We start from the raw sequence: 19,204 nt of genomic DNA, 5'->3' as shown, positions 1-19,204 counted from the left end.
ATCTCTCTGCAAGCTTTGAAAACCTACTTCATTATCCACAACGCCACCTACCTTAGTATCATCTGCAATCCAATTTACCACCCCATCATCTGGATCATTAATGTATATGACAAACAACATTGGACCCAGTACAGATCCCTGAGGCACACCACTAGTCACCGGCCTCCAACCTGACAAACAGTTATCCACCACTACTCTCTGGCATCTTCCATCCAGCCACTGTTGATTACATTTTACTACTTCAATATTAATACCTAACGATTGAACCTTCCTAACTAACCTTCCGTGTGGAACCTTGTCAAAGGCCTTACTGAAGTCCATATAGACAACATCCACTGCTTTACCTTCGTCAACTTTCCTAGTAACCTCTTCAAAAAATTCAATAAGATTTGTCAAACATGACCTTCCACGCACAAATCCATGTTGACTGTTCCTAATCAGACCCTGTCTATCCAATTAATTATATATACTCTCTAAGAATACTTTCCATTAATTTACCCACCACTGACGTCAAACTGACAGGCCTATAATTGCTAGGTTTACTCTTAGAACCCTTTTTAAACAATGGAACGACATGAGCAATACGCCAATCCTCCGGCACCATCCCCGTTTCTAATGACATTTGAAATATTTCTGTCAGAGCCCCTGCTATTTCTACACTAACCTCCCTCAAGGTCCTAGGGAATATCCTGTCAGGACCCGGAGAGTTATCCACTTTTATATTCCTTAAAAGCGCCAGTACTTCCTCCTCTTTAATCATCATAGTTTCCATAACTTTCCTACTTGTTTCCCTTACCTTACACATTTCAATATTCTTCTCTCTAGTCAATACTGAAGAAAAGAAATTGTTCAAAACCTCCCCTATCTCTTTTGGCTCCACACTTATCTGTCCACTCTGATTCTCTAAGGGACCAATTTTATCCCTCATTATCCTTTTGCTATTAATATAACTGTAGAAACCCTTTGGATTTATTTTCACCTTTCTTGCCAAAGCAACCTTGTATTTTCTTTTAGCTTCTCTAATTTCTTTCTTAAGACTCTTTTTCCATTCTTTATATTCCTCGAGCTCCTCATTTACTCCATGCTGCCTATATTTATTGTAGATATCTCTCTTTTTCCTAACCAAGTTTCCAATATCCCTTGAAAACCATGGCTCTCTCAAACTTTTAACCTTCCCTTTCAACCTAACAGGAACATAAAGATTCTGTACCCTCAAAATTTCACCTTTAAATGACCGCCATTTCTCTAATACATCCTTCCCATAAAACAAATTGTCCCAATCCACTCCTTCTAAATCCTTTCGCATCGCCTCAAAGTTAGCCTTTCTCCAATCAAAAATCTCAACCCTGGGTCCAGTCCTATCCTTCTCTATAATTATATTGAAACTAATGGCATTGTGATCACTGGACCCAAAGTGCTCCCCAACACATATCTCCATCACCTAACCTATTTCATTCCATAACAGAAGATCCAACACTGCCCCTTCTCTAGTTGGTACCTCTATGTATTGCTGCAAAAAACTATCCTGCACACATTTTACAAACTCCAAACCATCCATCCCTTTTACTGTATGGGCTTCCCAGTCTATGTATGGAAAATTAAAAATCTCCCACAAACACAACCCTGTGCTTACTACAAATATCTCCTATCTCCTTGCAAATTTGCTCCTCCAATTCTCGCTCCCCATTAAGTGGTCTATAATACACCCCTATAAGTGTTACTACACCTTTCCCATTCCTCAATTCCACCCATATAGCCTCCCTAGATGACCCCTCTAACCTATCCTGCCAGAGCATCGCTGTAATATTTTCTCTGACAAGCAACTCAACACCTCCCCCCCTTGTCCCTCTGATTCTATCACACCTGAAGCAATGAAATCCAGGAATATTTAGTTGCCAATCACACCCCTCCTGCAACCATGTTTCACTAATAGCTACAACATCATATTTCCAGGTATCAATCCATGCTCTAAGCTCATCCACCTTTCTTACAATGCTCCTAGCATTAAAATAATGCATTTAAGAAATTCTCCACCTCTTCCTCTCTGTTTATCTCTAACAGTACGAAGAACTTTACTGTCTTCTTTTTCTTCCTTCTCCCAAACATCTGTTCCTACACTCTGGTTCCCCTCCCCCCTCGTATATAGTTTAAATCCACTGGAGCCTCTCTAGCAAACCTACCTGCAAGAATACTTGTCCCCCTCCAGTTCAGATGTTGTTACGTACCCGTGGGTATCCTGTGATTGTCACATGACCATGATGTAATTGAGGCTCTGCTGGGCATGATGTAATGGTCTTGTGATGGTGGAGTGATGTAATTTTCCCGCCAGTGAGAGGTCATGTGATGGCCTGTTTCAACAGGGTATAAAAGGAGAATCCCTCCCTGTGACGCAGGTCAGTTCTGGTTTAATTCGTCAGTGACTCCGTTCTGCTGCGTATTTGAGTTTATGACGCAGTTTCATTTTAAAACTGGAGTTTTAATTTCTACTGTAAGAGTCGTTGTGCCGGCAGTTCTGAAAATAGCTGCCAGTTAAAGTCCAGTCGGAGAGTGAAGAATTTTCGAAGTTCGGAAAACCTGAAAGATCAAGAAAAGTTGGTGGTGTTGGCGGTAAAACAGGTTCGACCTTTATTTGATCCTCATTCAGAAGGAAATAGTAATCTGCACCCACGTTAGTCCCTGCTGTAAGAGCAGAAAGGACTGGGGCAGTGAGTTATTCGCCAGAAGGAAAAGGTCAGTGCCTTTTAGCCATTTTATTTCCTTCATCGTAAATCCTTCGGGCAAGGCATACTTCGGCTGGGATCATCAGCAACGTCACGTAAGGGAATTTATTACTTCAAGGAAAGTCTCTCCTAATTGACTGTAAATCTTTTGGACTTTTGCATCTAGTACTTTAAAGAACTGTTTTTGCATTATCGATTTAGGAACTGTTTGAGCTGCCGTATAGCAGTCAACTTCCGGTTAAGTTAGTCGTTTGTTTACTTTTTTTTTGAGCAGTGTTTAATAAATGTTTTATTTGTTATAAAAACCTGTCTCAATTATATATTCATTGTTGCTGGATTTTAACAATGTCAACATTGCATTCGCCTTCTTCACCACCAACTCAACCTGGAGGTTAACCATTAAGGTATCCTGCACAAGGACTTCCAAATCCCTTTGCATCTCTGCGTTTTGAATTCTCTCTCCATCTAAATAATAGTCTGCCCGTTTATTACTTCCACCAAAGTGCATGACCATACTCTTTTCAACATTGTATTTCATTTGCCACTTCTTTGCCCGTTCCCCATAGCTACTAAGTCTCTCTGCAGGCTCTCTGTTTCTTCAACATTCCTCCACACATCTTTGTATCATCGGCAAAATTACCCACAAATCCATTAATCCCATAGTCCAAATCATTGACATATCACGAAAAGTAGCGGTCCCAACACCAACACCTGTGGAACTCCACTGCTAACCAACAGCCAGCCAGAATACGATCCCTTTATTCCCACTCTCTGCCTTCTGCCGATCAACCAATGCTAGTAACTTCCATGGGCTCTTACCTTGCTAAGCAGCCTCCTGTCTGGCACCTTTTCAAAGGCCTTCTGAAAATACAAGTACACCACGTCCACTGCATCTCCTTTTCTACCCTGCTTGTAATTTCCTCAAAAAATTGCAGTAGGTTTGATAGGCTGGATTTTGCTTTCAGGAAACCACGCTAGCTTTGGCCTATCTTGTCATGTGCCTCCAGGTACACTGTAATCTCATCCCTAACTATCGATTTCAACAACTTCCCAACCACTGATGTCAGGCTAACAGGTCTATAGTTTCCTTTCTGCTGCCTCCCACCCTTCTTAAATAGAGGAGTGACATTCGCAATTTTCCAGTCATCTGGTACAATGCCAGAATCTATCTATTCTTGAAATATCATTGTTAATGCCTCCACAATCTCTCCAGCTATTTCATTCAGAACTTGAGGGTTCATTCCATCAGGTCCAAAAGATTTATCCACCCTCAGACCATTAGGCTTCCTGAGCACCTTCTCAGTCGTAATTATCACTGCACATACTTCACTTCCCTGACATTCTTGAATGACCGGTATACTGCAGATGTCTTCCACTGTGAAGACTGATGAAAAATGTGCTTTCAGTTCCTCTGCCATATCTATGTCTCTCATTACAATATCTCCAGTATCATTTTCTATTGGTCCTATATCTACCGTCAACTCTCTTTTTACCCTTTATGTACTTAAAAAAGCTCTTAATATCTTCTTTGATATTAGTCGCCAGCTTCCTTTCATAATCCATCTTTTCCTTCCTAATGACCTTCTTAGTTTCCTTCTGCAAGTTTTTAAAATCTTCCCAATCCTCTACCTTGCCACTAGCTTTGGCTTCATTGTATGCCCTCTCTTTTGCTTTAACTTTGGTTCTGACTTCACTTGTCAGCCACGGTAGTGTCCTTCTTCCATTCAAAAATTTCTTATTATTTGGAATATATCTGCCTTGCACTTCTGCCATTTCTGCTCTGCTGACCTTCCTGCTAGTGTCCCTTTACAGTCAACCTTGGCCAGTTCCCCTCTCATGCCATTGTAATTTCCTTCATTCCACAGAAACATCAACAAATTGGAATTTAGTTTCTTCTCAAATTTCAAAGTGAACTTGTTCATATTGTGATCACTGTTCCCTAAGGGTTCCTTAACCTTAGGCTCTCTCTTATCACCTCTGGATCATTGCACAACACCCAATCCAGTACAACCTATCCCCTGGTGGGCTCAACAGCAAGCTATTCTAAAAAGCTATCCCTTAGACATGCTAAAAATTCTCTCTTGAGGTCCAGTACTGACCAGGTTTTCCCAATCCACTTTCATGTTAAAATCCCCAACAATTATCATGACATTGGTCTTCTGACAGGCCTTTTCTATCTCCTGATGTAATTTGTAATCCACATCCCAGCCTGCTGTTTGGAGGCTTGTATACAACCGCCATTAGGGTCCTTTTACCCTTTTCTTAACTCAACCCACAGAGACTCTGCACCTTCCAATCCTATGTCATCTCTTTCTAATGATTTAATATTATTTCTTATACACACGGTCACACTACCCCCTCTGCCTACTAATCTATCTTTCTGATACACCGCATATCCTTGGACATTCAGCTCCCAATGGCAGCCATCCTTTAGCCAAGTTTCAGAGATGGCCACAACATCGTACTTACCAATCGCTGAATTTCAAGATCATCCATTTTATTTTTTATGCTGCGTGCATTCAAATATAACACTTTCAGTCCAGTATTTGTTGCTTTCTGTTTTAACTGCACCATACCTCTATTACCCTGTAGATCATTGCACTGGCTGTGATTATGCCTCATTTCCTGCCTGTCCTTTCTATCATCTCTGTTGCACGCTATCTTTGATTTATTTATGTTTTCCCCTTCCTCAGCCCTACCACTCTGGTTCCCATCTCCCTGCCAAATCAGTTTAAATCCACTGAATGTGAGCCAGCACCCTTGCCATCAATCTCTTGAATGTGGCTGGGGCATTACACAGGCCAAACAGCATTACCTGGCCACAGAGATCGCTCCATGGCACGCGGCAGGGCTGGCATGGCTCTGATCATACCTATCTCATGGGTTCCTCCTCATCAGAAAAGGACCTTAGCAATTGTAGGGATGACTTACAGTGGACTGAAAATCTTGAGCATATAAACATTAAGAAAGAGGATGTGCTGGAGCTTTTGGAAAGCATGAAGTTTGATAAGATACTGAGACCGGATGGTGGTGGAGGCAGATACAATAGGGTCTTTTAAGAGACTCCTGGATACGGACATGGAGCTTGTAAAAATAGAGGGCTATGGGTAACCCTAGGTAATTTCTAAAGTAAGTATATATTTGGCACAGTTTCGTGAGCCGAAGGGCCTGTATTGTGCTGCAGGTTTTCTATGTTTTTGTGTTTCTGTGTCAGTTTTTTTTTGTAAATTATTTTTTTTATTGAAGTTCATCAAACATTTCCATAAGATGTATTTCAGACATTGTACATATATATCAATAATGTCACAAATCTCCACCTAGTATTTATCTGAGGTATACACTTATAGAAAAGAGTGGAGAGAAAAAACAAGCAAAAGGAAAAAACTGTGTACAAGTAGGAGTGATCTTTTTTTTAACAACATATTCATTGATTTGTGAGAATAAAATCAGGCCTATGAGGCATTATGTAGTTAAACAATTTTTCCCAGTATGAATCAGATTGTTCCAGCTTATGATTAACAGATGCTGTTATCTTCTCCATTTTGTAAATGTCCATTGTAATTTCCATCCATGCATTTAAAGTTGGGCTCTCCTGTGATAACCATTTCCTAGTAAGAGTCTTTTTACCAGTCACCAACAGTATATTCATTAAATATTTATCTCTTTTCAACTATTCTTGAGGTATATATCCAAAATATCTGGTCTTACTCTCTAAGGGTATTTCACATTTAAGGATATCTTGTAGGGCATTGTGTATCCCCCACCAATGGTCTTTGATAACAGGGCAGTCCCAAAAATATGATAATGATTTGCATTTTGATTTCCACAATTTCTCCAGCAAACAGGGAGGTTACTATCATAATGGGATTTCTGAGAGAATGTAATAAAATATCTTATCAAGTTTTTTCATCCAAACTTCCTCCATTTCTGTGAACTGGTACACTTCCAATGATACCTCTATATTATTGTCCATTCTTCCTCAGATATAATTATCCCTCCTTCCTTCTCCCATTTTGTTTTAATGTATGAAGTCGAATGTGTTTTAAGATTTGACAACCCCTTATACATACTTAAAATGATTCTACCACCGTTATCTGAATTATATGCTTTTCTAAAGAGCTCTATCAAGCATGTACTTGCCTTGGTTACATTTTTAAGCGTCTTATTAACATATTGTCGCAATTGTAAATATCGATAAAAATCTTGCTTTTCTAATAAGTATTTCTCTTTAAGAATTTCAAAACTGAACAGTGTTCCTTCTTTCATTATGTTGCAAAGAACTGTTATTCCTTTAGCTGTCCAGTCCTTAAATCTAGCATCCAATTTATTTGGTGTAAAATCCGAGTCATATGCACACCATTTAAGAATTGCAATATCTCCCTCGAGATTATATTCTTTTATAGTAGTTTTCCATATTTTAAGAGTCAATTTCACCCATGGGTTATCCATAGTATCTATGTACCTTTGCAGGTTGTTATCAGCCAAAATTGCTTGTATGGGGATGGGAAGTACCCGCTCCTCAATGTTTTTCCATTGAGCATCATATGATGGGTTGCACCAACATATCACAGCTCTCAACTGTGCTGCAAAATAATAATCTCTAAGAGAAGCCCCATCCCCCCTTTTCCTTTGCTAATTGCAAAGTTTTGAGACGGACTCTAGGCCTTTTACCCTGCCAAATATACCTTGATAACATCTTGTTCCATTCATTGAATTGATTTTGATTAATCTGTTGGTAGGGTCTGAAAGAGATATAACAGTCTGGGCAGTATATTCATTTTAATAGACTCAATCCTTGAACTGAGACTGAAAAAAGGAATCAGGTTCCATCTTGCCATATCTTCCTTAATTTTTTTATATAAAGGCTGATAATTTTGCCAAATCTTTTGGCATAATGACACCCAAATATTTGAAAGACTCTGTTTGCCATGCCCAGGGATATCTACTTTCAATTTCTCTTGGTGGGCTATAGTAATATGAAAGTAATTGGGTTTTATCTATGATGATCTTGTATCCTGATAATTGACCATATTGTTCAAAGGATTGCATCAATTTAGGTAAAGAATATGTTGGTTGCCCGAGATAGATCAAAATGTCATCCGCGTAACAAGCCAATTTATGCTCTGTCCCTTTAATACTAATTCCCTTGATATCTTAATTTTGTCTGATGTATTGAGCTAATGGTTCCAGATATAATGCGAAGAGTAGCAGTGACCATGCACAACCCTGTCTCATGCCCCTTTCTAGGGTAAGACTATTTGATAAATATCCATTGATTTTAATCCTAGCAGTAGGGTTGTCATATAGTGTCTGTATAGTTTTAATAATTGTGTCTTGGAAACCAAATCTATGTAAAACTCTGTAAAGAAAATTCCAATTAACCGAATCAAATGCCTTTTCAGCATCCACGCTTATCACTATTGCTTCGATTTTATTTTTTTGTATATGATCCATAACGTGAAGTGTCCTTCGTATATTGTCTTTGTATAAATCCTGTCTGATCGTTACGTATCAGTATGGGTAGAAACTCCTCTAATCATTTGGCCATGATGGAGGTAAATAATCTCTAATCTACATTAAGAACGGATATCGGTCTAAATGACCCGCATTCCGTTTTATCCTTGCCTCCTTTCGGTATAGCTGAGATTATTGCTTCCTTCCAATTGGGTGGCATTTGTGCCTTTTTTAGAGCCCAGTTCAGTGTGGGGAGTAAAACAGGAATTAACTCATTTTTAAATTCTTTGTACCACTCTGTCGTATATCCATCTGATCCTGGTGACTTGCTTAATTTAAGCCTACTAATTGCAGCTTTTAATTCAACTTCAGTTATGTCAGCAGTCATCATTCTATTTTGTTCTTCGCTTAAAGTGGGTAACTCTAGAGAATTCAAGAAGGTGTCAATTTGGGTTATGCTTCCCCCTGGAACTTTGGAAGATAGAGTTTTGTAAAACACTTCAAAATCTTCTTGAATTTCCCTTAGCTTATTTTTTATCATGTTCGTTCTTGGGTCCCTAATTCTATGAATTGTATTTTCTGCTATCTTTTTTTTTCAGTTTCCATGCCAGTATTTTCATTGACTTTGATCCACTTTCATAATGTCTCTGTTTCAGAAACATTAAATTTTTTCTGATTTCTTGCTAGCCAAACTATTAATTTCATTCCTAATTTTTTTAAATTTCCCCTAATGTATCCTGTGCCAAATTCAATTTGTGTTTTTTCTCTAGTTCCTTCAGCCTAGTTTGTAATTCCTCAAATGTTTTATTCCTTATTTTTTCCTTATATGAAGATATCGCTATAATTTTCCCTCTTAAGACATCCTTCAGAGTATCCCATAAAATGGGAGGTGAAACGTCTCCATTATCATTAAATTCTAAGTAGAGACCAATTTCTTTTTTAAATTGTTCCTTAAAGTACGGATCATTGAGTAGGCTTGAATTTAGTTTCCAAATAGTATTCTTTGGTTGTAGGTCAAAATCAATAGATAAATATATAGCTGCATGGTCACTTACATCTATTGTCTCAATTCCACAGGTGTTTATTTTGCCTTTGTCTTTTCCAAATGTTATGAAATAGTCTATTCTTGTATATACAGAATGGGGAGCAGAATAATGAGTGTAATCCCTTCCGTCAGGGAAAAGGTCCCTCCATATATCAACGTCCTCAAAAAGTGTATTAACTTTCTTGTGTAAGGATTTTGTTTCATAGGTTTTTCTATTGGAAGAGTCTATGTTTGGTTGTAATTGTAAATTTAAGTCTCCCCCACATATCAGGAGACCACCTGTTTCCGCTACCATAATATCAGTATTTTCTGAAAGAAACCAACATCACTTCCCGGGGGTGCGTATATATTCAATAGAGTAACTGAATTTCCATCTATATTCCCCCTTACCTGAATATATCTGCCCTCTTTATCTCCCATTTTGAATACTTTTTCAAAATTTAGCTTACTTGAGATAAGAATAGCAACTCCTCTCCTATGTCCTGATTTATATGAGGAGAAAAACAAATTAGTGAAGCCCATTCTCTTTAGTTTATATATATTCTCATTTTGGTGGGGAAAAAGGAGTAAGTGAGTGAATAAAGAATAACAACTAAGTAATAACAACTCTTCTGGAGGGGGTGAGGGCTGTCTTTGGAAGACTCCCAGTCTCTTCCTGATATACTTCTCTCGGCTTCCTCCCATCTCCTGCCTTCTCGATTCTCGCACTATTTCCCAAGCGGAGCGGGATAATTCCTCTGCCAGGTTTTCCCTCGGTTTGATCACACTGACGGACACCCATCTGGCCTTCATGTGTGTAGTTGCCTCTTCCACTGTCTGATACAGTCGGATCCGATCTTGATAAAACACTCGAAGTTTAGCAGGGTACGGAGTTTGAAATCTAATCCTTTCTTTCTTTAGTATTTGCTTTACTTTGGAGTATTCTTTACGTTTCTGCAGGACCGCGGGGGGGGGGGGGGTAATCTTGGTCGAAATATATTAATTTATCGTCTAAAAACACCCTCTTCTTACCCCAGGCCCTTCATAGAATCTCCGCCTTGGTACTGTATCGAAGGAATTTAATTATTATTGAGCATGGCTTATCTGCTCTATCTCGGGTAGGCTTCAAGACGAGCGCACGATGCGCTCTCTCAGTTTCCAGCTCCATAGTCAAGGGAAACTCCAGCGCGTCACGCAGCAACTTTCCGACAAACTCCTTCATAGACAAGGCCTCCGCTCCTTCGGGAACGTTGTATATTCTGATATTTTTCCACCGTGATCTTCCCTCCAGGTCAAGCAGTTTACCTTCTTGTTGATTTAATATTTTTATCTTCTTACTTAGTATCCGTTCCATGTTTTGAACGCGATTTTTCCCCTTCTCAATTCGAGTCTCTGCCAATGCTAGTTTTTGATTAATGTTGGCGAGCTCTGACTTAATATCATGTAGCTGCTGTTTTATTTCTTTCTGGAACTCCCTTATCTCTGTCAAAATTTTGATCATGTTTGCTGCTTTGCCTGAATGAGGCCCAGCGTCCGCCTCGCTAGCACGCGGTCGGGTAGGCGAGCCGCTCGCTGCACTCCTCTCAGCCGCATGCTCCGCAGTGTCGCTTTTTTAAATTTCCATTCTTTTTCCCCATTCTTGCCCCTCTTATCAGTTCAAATACTTTCGAAAAATACTATATTTGATGGGTTAACGGGGCTTAATGCACGTTTTTCTGGAGGAGCTAGTGATGACTTAAGCTGCCATTCTCGATGATAACGTCACCTGACCCCTCTTCTGTGACAGTTTCCTCCTCTACCTCAGTGACACAAGCCTAGACTCGTGGCATGCGGCACAACGTTGGAACGCTTTTGGGGGCTAAAATTGCTTCTGCCCTCTCTCCACCAGCAATGATAGCGATGTGAGGCGAATATGCTGCTGATGGCGCTCCGGTGTCAGTGCCTTTACAAAGGTGTGGAGGGCAAGCTGTTCCTTGGCCGCGGGTGGGAACACGCCATGCGAACACAGTGGCAGAGATCTGCTGTGAACCCCCAGACTTTCTCCCACACTGTGTATGCTGCCTATTTCTTCCCTCATTGATTAATCCAATGTCTTCTGCTCAAAACACCACTCCAGCTCTGCTATGAGGGCCCTGTAGTCGCGCTGCTCAGCTGGCATTAGGTCGAGGAGGGCCCGCAGGCATCCCCCTCCAGTGCCAAGGCAAAGGTTCTCTGCCATCTCGATGGGGCTCCAGATGGCTGGTACCATTGTATCTGAGGAGCTTCAGGGTAGACCTTGTGACGTTAATTGCAGAGGCCCGTTGGTCTTCCTCTGGCTCCAGCGGCGTCAGTGGTGCCTGCCATGTTGCTCATCCTCCCACAACTATGGTGTCTCGTATTCCCCAGTATGGGCCACAAAGGAAGCTTGTGATGCGCTCCACCTTGTCCCCCGGGTTGGGGGGCCTTGGTGTGCTCCCCCCATTGGAGTCCCCTGGAAAGGCACAATGCTCGGTTCCCAGATCCTCCCTCCATGTCAGCGTCCCATCTTCGGGGGCCCAGTGCGGAGGAGGCACACTGCTCTGTGCTGTGACTTATTCTTCAGGTTTAGGCACTCTGTCTGACATCATAGCTTTCAATCTCACTCCTGACACTAATGTGCTGAGCATTGGGCTCATGTTGACAGTTGAGAAGTGCTTCTTTAACTCAACTGCCATTTTTATTGTGACAAGCATGAAAACAGATTGGGCATGATAACCCAGGCTGCGAACCAGTCAGTCTCATACAAACGGAGAGGTTTGCACACCCCAGTGACAGTTAGGGTGGCCTATAAAAACACAAGTGAATAACTATATAACCAAAGCTGAAATATAACAGTTTATGAACTTGAACATGCCACCCTAATCCTATAAACACATTTTAAACAAAAACAATAGATAGTGCTGTCCGCCATGAATGCTGGGGCAAGCTATCGACCATGCCACCCCAACTCCACACCACACCACCCCTCTCCCCCCAATCCTGGAACACCACAATAGCCTTAACAAGGAACATAATCAAAGATCCCCACTGAAAATACTCAGTAGGACAAACAGTATCTGCAAAAATAGAAACTGTAATTTATCAGCTATCGTTTTGAAAGCTTACCTCTTTCTGTCTTCAGTGATGCCTAGTTGTTTCCATAACATTGCCTTCAATAACATAACATTCTACTAAAGAAAAAAGCAGAATATTGAGGGTTTTTCTTGATATATACATTAGTGATTCAAAGTAATTAGCAGCATCTGTCTTGGTTGATGACCAAGAGTGGGGAAGCGCTGTTGTGCAACCACTAGCACTGTCAGCTTGGGAAAAAAAAGTGCATAATGAATAGTCAGGTGTTGATTTTCTCCTCAGTCTGTGGAACATCATTCACAAACACACCCTAAATTTGGTTGTAGTTGTGTTTTAGGAAGGCAATTTGGAAGTTAAGTTAATTTAGATCACACTTCCTCATCTCTCTGTAGTGAGGATTGTGTAGCAGTAACACTTGCAAATAGGTTGCCTTACTCTCTTTCTACCTGCCAGATGTTGAGAGAGGGATGGGAGGCAAAACAATTAAATCAACATCTCATGGATTGTGATATCCCACCCTCAGGATGAAAGGAACTTCAGAAGGGTGTACCAATACTTCAAGCATATGAACTTAAAACACGCTACCTGCACTCAAGGATTTACGTGGTTCTGACACCACTCAGGGAGGTACAGATTTGTTTAATTCAGTATATTTTACGTAGAGGTTTAGTGCTCCTAGATGTAGTATTTATTTAGAGACTTGACCTTGGGCCAAGGAGCTTTTTGAATACTACCTGCTAGTGGTACAGAAAAACTGTCATTTAAAATAGAAAATGCTTTATAGAAAATTGGGTGGAGCATTGGGTTGGAAGCTGTACATTCACTTCTGGGCTGGGGTTCAAACCTTGTTCTGTTCAATATTTTCTCTCTATTCTAGCTGCAGAAGTCCCATGTGAAGTGAATTTGAGATATCTCAACTCATCCTCATAAATACTGATCCACACCATAAAGCAGTATCAGTTAACAAAACTGATGATGAGGGAAATGAAATGTAATATCATGGTGTTAGAATTGTGATACTCTGCTGGGGCATGATGAAATCCTTTTCTTCTACATCTTGTTGTAACACACTTGGATATGCTAGATGCTGGTACTGATTTTGGAGATGAATATTATACCTTCCAGCAATAACATCTTGATTGGAACAAAAAAGGTTAAATAGAAATTAGAGGGAAAAGACACGTCCACTGAACATTGATTATTGTGGGGAAATAAGGATGGATCTTTTTTCTTCACAGTGTTGACAATTCTGAGGATCCAGTTTATGAAAGTTTGGAGGAGTTCCATGTGTTTGTCCTTGCCCACGTGTTGCGAAGACCAATTGTTGTTGTTGCAGATACTATGCTAAGAGACTCAGGAGGTGAAGGTTAGTCTAACTCTTTTGTCCATGCCACAACAATAGTGTTCTGCTCTGTTTTGTTTTTATTTGTTGAAGGTAATGGTTTCTATTGACGCTGTGTTGTAGGACACAATGCTGAGAAAGTGACCAGGTTAGGTTAATCTATCCTTGTAATTATGCATAAATCCAAGGCTATATCTGAAAGTAAGGATATGAAAAAAAATAACCTCCTCCAGATTATTTCAGCAGCCGCTAAGATTTTGCCTGTGAAAAATAAGATCCCTCTTTCCATTGATTGCATTGTCTGGCAACATACCTAATGAACAATTCAGAATTTAAAATATACTTCCCAAAAACAGTGCCCATGTGTCTTCTGGAGTTGCCTTACCTTGCTCTGTTAAGCTTGACATGTTTCATTGTAGAGAAATATCTGCCATTAGCTGTAGAAAACAGCGTCTCAGGATAACATTTTTAAAGGGTACTAGCAGTTGAACTGAAAAGTTATATGCTGACATGCAGCATGTTGGAATAGAAAACCATCTCTTTGAGGCTAATATAATGTGTAGAGGGATCTGCAGTTGGAGATCCAAGGTAATAATGTGCAGCTGGATATAATTATGAGGGGGATGGATAGAGTTGACATGGATAGGCTTTTTTCATTGAGAGTAGGGGAGATTCCAACAAGAGGACATGAGTTGAGAGTTAAGGGGCAAAAGTTTAGGGGTAACACGAGGGGGAACTTCTTTACTCGGAGAGTGGTAGCTGTGTGGAACGAGCTTCCAGTAGAAGTGATAGAGGCAGGTTCGGTATTGTCATTTAAAGAAAAATTGGATAGGTATATGGACAGGAAAGGAATGGAGGGTTATGGGCTGAGTGCAGATCTGTGGGACTCAGTAAGCGTTTGGCATGGACTAGATGGCCTGTTTCCGTGCTGTAATTGTTATATAACCATATACGGTTATAATGAGAAAGAGAACTCTTGCAGAGCATTCAACCATCTAATACCATGTGTTATGAGTAAGCACTGGAAGGCTGATGCATGCCATCTCATTCCTTTCCTTGTCCCTTTAGACCTGTGTAATACCTGTTTCATAAACAATGGGTCATTCCTATACACTGCTCTTTTGTTTGGATTTATAAACTATATAATCTTCTAACTGTGTTAGAATTATTGAAGCTATCAGAATCAATGTTAGCAATGATATTCAAGCCAGTTATTTTAAATATTGGTAATGCAGAGCACAGCAGCAGTAGCTAGTGGCACTGTGGCTGGCTGAAGCTCAGCAGGGAAGGATAAAGTCAGGTAGAGCAATAGCGAAAGGGCTAGGCAGGAGATTCTGTGACCATAGTAAAGATGCCAGGATGGTGCATCGCCTTCCATGTACCAGGGTCAAAGATGTCTCTGAATAGGCACAGAAGATTGTCAGGGGAGAGCAAACACCAGAGATCATTATACACATTGGGACAAATGACATAGGCTGAGTCCAGAGATAGAAAGATAGGCCAGGATGAAGAGCTGGTAAAGGGCCATGGATTTGATGTCATGGATCACTGGGATATCTTCTGGTTTTGGGGTGACCTGTCCATGAAGGATGGGTTGCATTTGAACCAGAGAGGTCCAATATCCTAACAGTAAAATGTGCTTTTGCCACCAGGGAGGGTTTAAAACAGACTGGCAAAGGGGAGCAAAGTCAGTGAGAAGACAGGGGTATGTGCAGCACCAAAGCATGTAAGCTGAGTAATCAAGATAGCCATGTTTACAATAAAAGGGCAGATAGGGCAACTACTTTAAGTTATATCTATTTCAATGTGTAGAGCTTAACGGGCAAGGCAAATGAACTGAGGGTGTGGATTGGCTCTAGGGACAACGATATTGTGGCTATAGCAGAAACATAACTTTGACCTTTGAATGTAGCTGAGATGCAAAGGGCAGGACTGGCAGTTTAACATTTCAGGATACTGATGCTTTAGGTATCGTAGAGAAATGGCAGGGGTGTTACCTTTTAATAACAGGACATAACAGGAGTTCTTAGAGATACTCTTGAGAGGATATAAAACAAGGACATTTGGGCAAAACATAGAAATAAGAAGGGGATGGTGACCTTGGTAAGGCTGTATTCTAGACTCTTCCCCCCCCCCCCCCCCTCCCATTAGCCGGCAGAAACTTGAGAAATGCTTTGAGAGATTGCATGTATTTGTGTGAACAGTACAGTAGTGCCAGTGGGCAATTACAATTTTCCCATTATGGAGCCACCCAGATAGCAAAGGGCCTGGATCTGGTGGAGTTTGTGAGATGCATTCAAAGCAGTTTCCTTACAATTGTAATGCTCACGCTATCAGGTGATGTATGTTTAGGGGAAAAATTCGCCCATCCACCAAACTGTGTCTCCCGTATGCGTGGATGCTGTGAAAAGTACACTGTCACCAACTTGCACACACAATATCAGACTGCACACCATGTACGATTACAAAATACACTTTATAAATCTTACTAGAACTAGGTAATTAATAGCGATACAATATATATATGAAAGAAAAGAAAGAAATGGCACCAAAACTTATCAGAGTTCAGTCAATTCGTGCACAACCGTTGGAGCTCAACTATCGAAGTCTTCGGTCCACTATTCAATCTTCTCTGACCTCCTCGACCTGGCGCCTTCGACCAACCTCGGTGGTCAACCAGCGCGCCACCCACACGTCCTCCTTCCTCGCGATCTCCCCCTCAACCTCTCCAAAAGCCCACGCAATGCTAGTTTACAGACCCACAAGAAAGAATAACATCTATCCCAATTGGTTAACAAATGAATACAATTCATTTGTATTAAATGAAACAAGGTGGGGGGGGGGGTGAGAGGAGTGAAGTAAAGAGCTGGGAAGTTGATTGGTGAAAGAGATACAGGGCTGGAGAATGGGGAATTTGATAGGGCAGGACAGAAGGCCATGGAAGAAAGAAAAGGGGAAGGAGCACCAGAGGGAGGTGATGAGCAAGTATGGAGCTAAGGTGAGAGAGAGAGAAAAGGGAATGGTAAAGGGGGGGCATTACTGGAAGTTTGAGAAATCGATGTCATGCCATCAGGTTGGAGGCTACTCAAATGGAATATAAGGTGTTGCTCCTCCAAACTCCAAACTGAGTGTAACCTCATTGGGAGCACCTATGATCCATCCGTCAGAAAAAACAGGATCTGCCAGTGACCACCCATTTTAATTTCATTTTCCACTTCCATTCCCATTTACTATCGTGATAAGGCCACACTCAAGTTGGAAGAACAACACCCTATATTCCGCCAGGGTAGCTTCCAGCCTGATGGCATGAACCTTGATTCCTCGAACTTCCAGTAATCTCCCCCATTCCCCATTCCTTCTCTCACCTTATTTCCTTACCTGCTCATCACCTCCCTCTGGTGCTCCTTCCCCTTTTCTCTCCTTATAACCATATAACAATTACAGCATGGAAACAGGCCATCCCTGTGCCTTCTGTCCTCTCCTATCACATTCCCCTTTTCCAGCCCTGTATCTCTTTCACCAATTAACTTCCCAGCTCTTTACTTCGCCACTCCTCTCCCCACTCCCAGTTTTACCTGTCACCTTGTGTTTCTTCCTCCCCTCCCCCCACCTTCTAACTCTGACTCCTCATCTTTTTCTCTCCAGTACCGATAAAGGGTTTCAGCCCAAAACATCGACTATACTCTTTTCCTTAGATGCTGCCTGGCCTGCTGAGTTCCTCCAGCATTTTGTGTATGTTGGAAAAGAGCAATACTGGTCTCCTCTTAGAGAATGAGGTGGGCCAACTAACTGAAGTGGCAATTGGAGAGTGCTTTGGTTCCAGTGACCAGAATTCTATGTTTTAAAATAAAGTCACAGAGCACTACAGCAAAGAAACAGGCCCTTCAGCCTGTCTTGTCCATGCCAGCCAGATCTTTGGCCTAATCCCACCTACCTGCTCCCAGATCAGACCTCTTCATAGCTCTCTCATCCACGTAATTATCCAAACTTTTCTTAAATGTTACAATTGAACCACATATACCACTTCTTGTAGCAGCTCATTCCACATTTGCCCACCCTCTGAGTTAGTTATTCCTCTTAAATATTTCACCTTTCACCCCAAACCTTTGATCTCTGGTTCCAGTCTCACCCAACCTGAGGGGCAAAAGCCTGCATGCATCTTATCTGTACGCCTCAATTTTGTATACCTACTGATCTTTCCTTATTCTCCTCCGCTACAGGTAATAAAGTCCGAACCTATTCAGTCTTTCTCTATAATTCAGGTCCTCAAGTCCCAGTAACAGCCTTGTAAATTATCTCTGTACTCTTTCTTGCTTCTTTCTTGTAGGTAGATGACCAGAACTGCACACGATACTCCAGGTTAGGCCTCACCAGCTTCAACATGACATTCCAAGTCCTGTACTCAGTGTCCTGATTTATGAACACCAGTGTACCAAAAGCTTTCTTTATGATCCTATCTTCTTATGATGCTATTTTCAAAGTATTTATTGTATTTCCAGATCCCTTTGTTCTGTGGCACACCTCAGTACCCTACAAACCTCTGTGTAAGTCTTAGCTTAGTCTGTCCCCTTCATGTGCCTCACACTTGTCTGCATTAAATTCCATCTGCTATTTTTTAGCCCACTTTCCCAGTTGGCCAAGATCACGCTGTAAGCTTCAATAGCCTTTCTCACTGTCCATTATTACCCCCCCCCCCCCCCCCCCCCAGTCTTGGTGTCATCTACAAATTTACTGATCCCGTGTACCACCTTATCATCTAAATCATTAAAACAGATGATAAACATCAGTGGATCCAACACCAATCCCTATGGCACACATATCCCTATGGACTCATAGGCTCCAGTCAGATAGAGAACCACCTACTACTACTCTCTGTCTTCTCCTGCTAAGCCATTGTTGAATTCAATTGACTAGTTACGTTAAATCCAACTGCAGGAAACATCCTTTGCATGTTCACTCTATCTCGGTATTTCAGTACTTAATAGGTTTCAATGAGATCCCCTCTTGTGCTTATAAATTCCAGCGAGTACAAGCGTAGAGCCATAAAACAATACTCATGTTAAGCCTTTCATTATCAAGATCATTCACTTGAACCTCCTCTGGACCCTCTCCAATGCCTACACATCCTTTCTCAACCCTGAGCCCTCTGTCCTTAGCTGGAGCAGGGCCAACTTTGAGGGTATTAGGCAGGATCTAGCTGGGGTCAACAGGGTAACTCTAAAGGCAAAGGAACACTTGGCAAGTGAGAAGCTTCTCTATGAGTCTTATCAAAAGTCTTGGGGCAGCATGTTCCTGTTAGAGAGAAAGATAGACATAACAAGTTCAGTGAGTGCTGGCTGACAAGAGATGTCAGGTCTCTGGTCAGGAAAATAAGGAAGCATTCATTGCCTTTAGGAAGCTGTATATGAATGAATAGAAAAACCTTAAGGGCAGGCTTGAAAGGAAAATCAGGAAGGCAGAAAAAGGTTATGAGTTGGATTTGACAGACATGATTAAAGATAATCCCAAGAGGTTCTTCAGTAATATTACAGTAAAAGGGTGATTAGATAGATAGATAGATAGATAGATAGATAC

At 41.1% G+C, this 19,204-nt stretch overlaps 1 protein-coding gene across 3 annotated transcripts in view; it reads left to right on the top strand.

Moving 5' to 3' along the window:
* The window catches only part of otud7a (OTU deubiquitinase 7A), a 317,398-nt gene that overhangs the window by 233,430 nt on the left and 64,764 nt on the right, over positions 1-19,204 (top strand). For all 3 annotated transcript variants that reach the window (XM_073024744.1, XM_073024742.1, XM_073024743.1), the window contains one exon: positions 13,527-13,654. In XM_073024744.1, the coding sequence (XP_072880845.1) occupies positions 13,527-13,654 (128 nt within the window). The remainder of the gene's footprint in view (positions 1-13,526; positions 13,655-19,204) is intronic.

The sequence above is a fragment of the Hemitrygon akajei genome, chromosome 21, assembly GCF_048418815.1.
Source record: "Hemitrygon akajei chromosome 21, sHemAka1.3, whole genome shotgun sequence".
Classification (NCBI taxonomy): domain Eukaryota; kingdom Metazoa; phylum Chordata; class Chondrichthyes; order Myliobatiformes; family Dasyatidae; genus Hemitrygon; species Hemitrygon akajei.
This window is presented reverse-complemented; position numbering and strand designations above follow the sequence as displayed.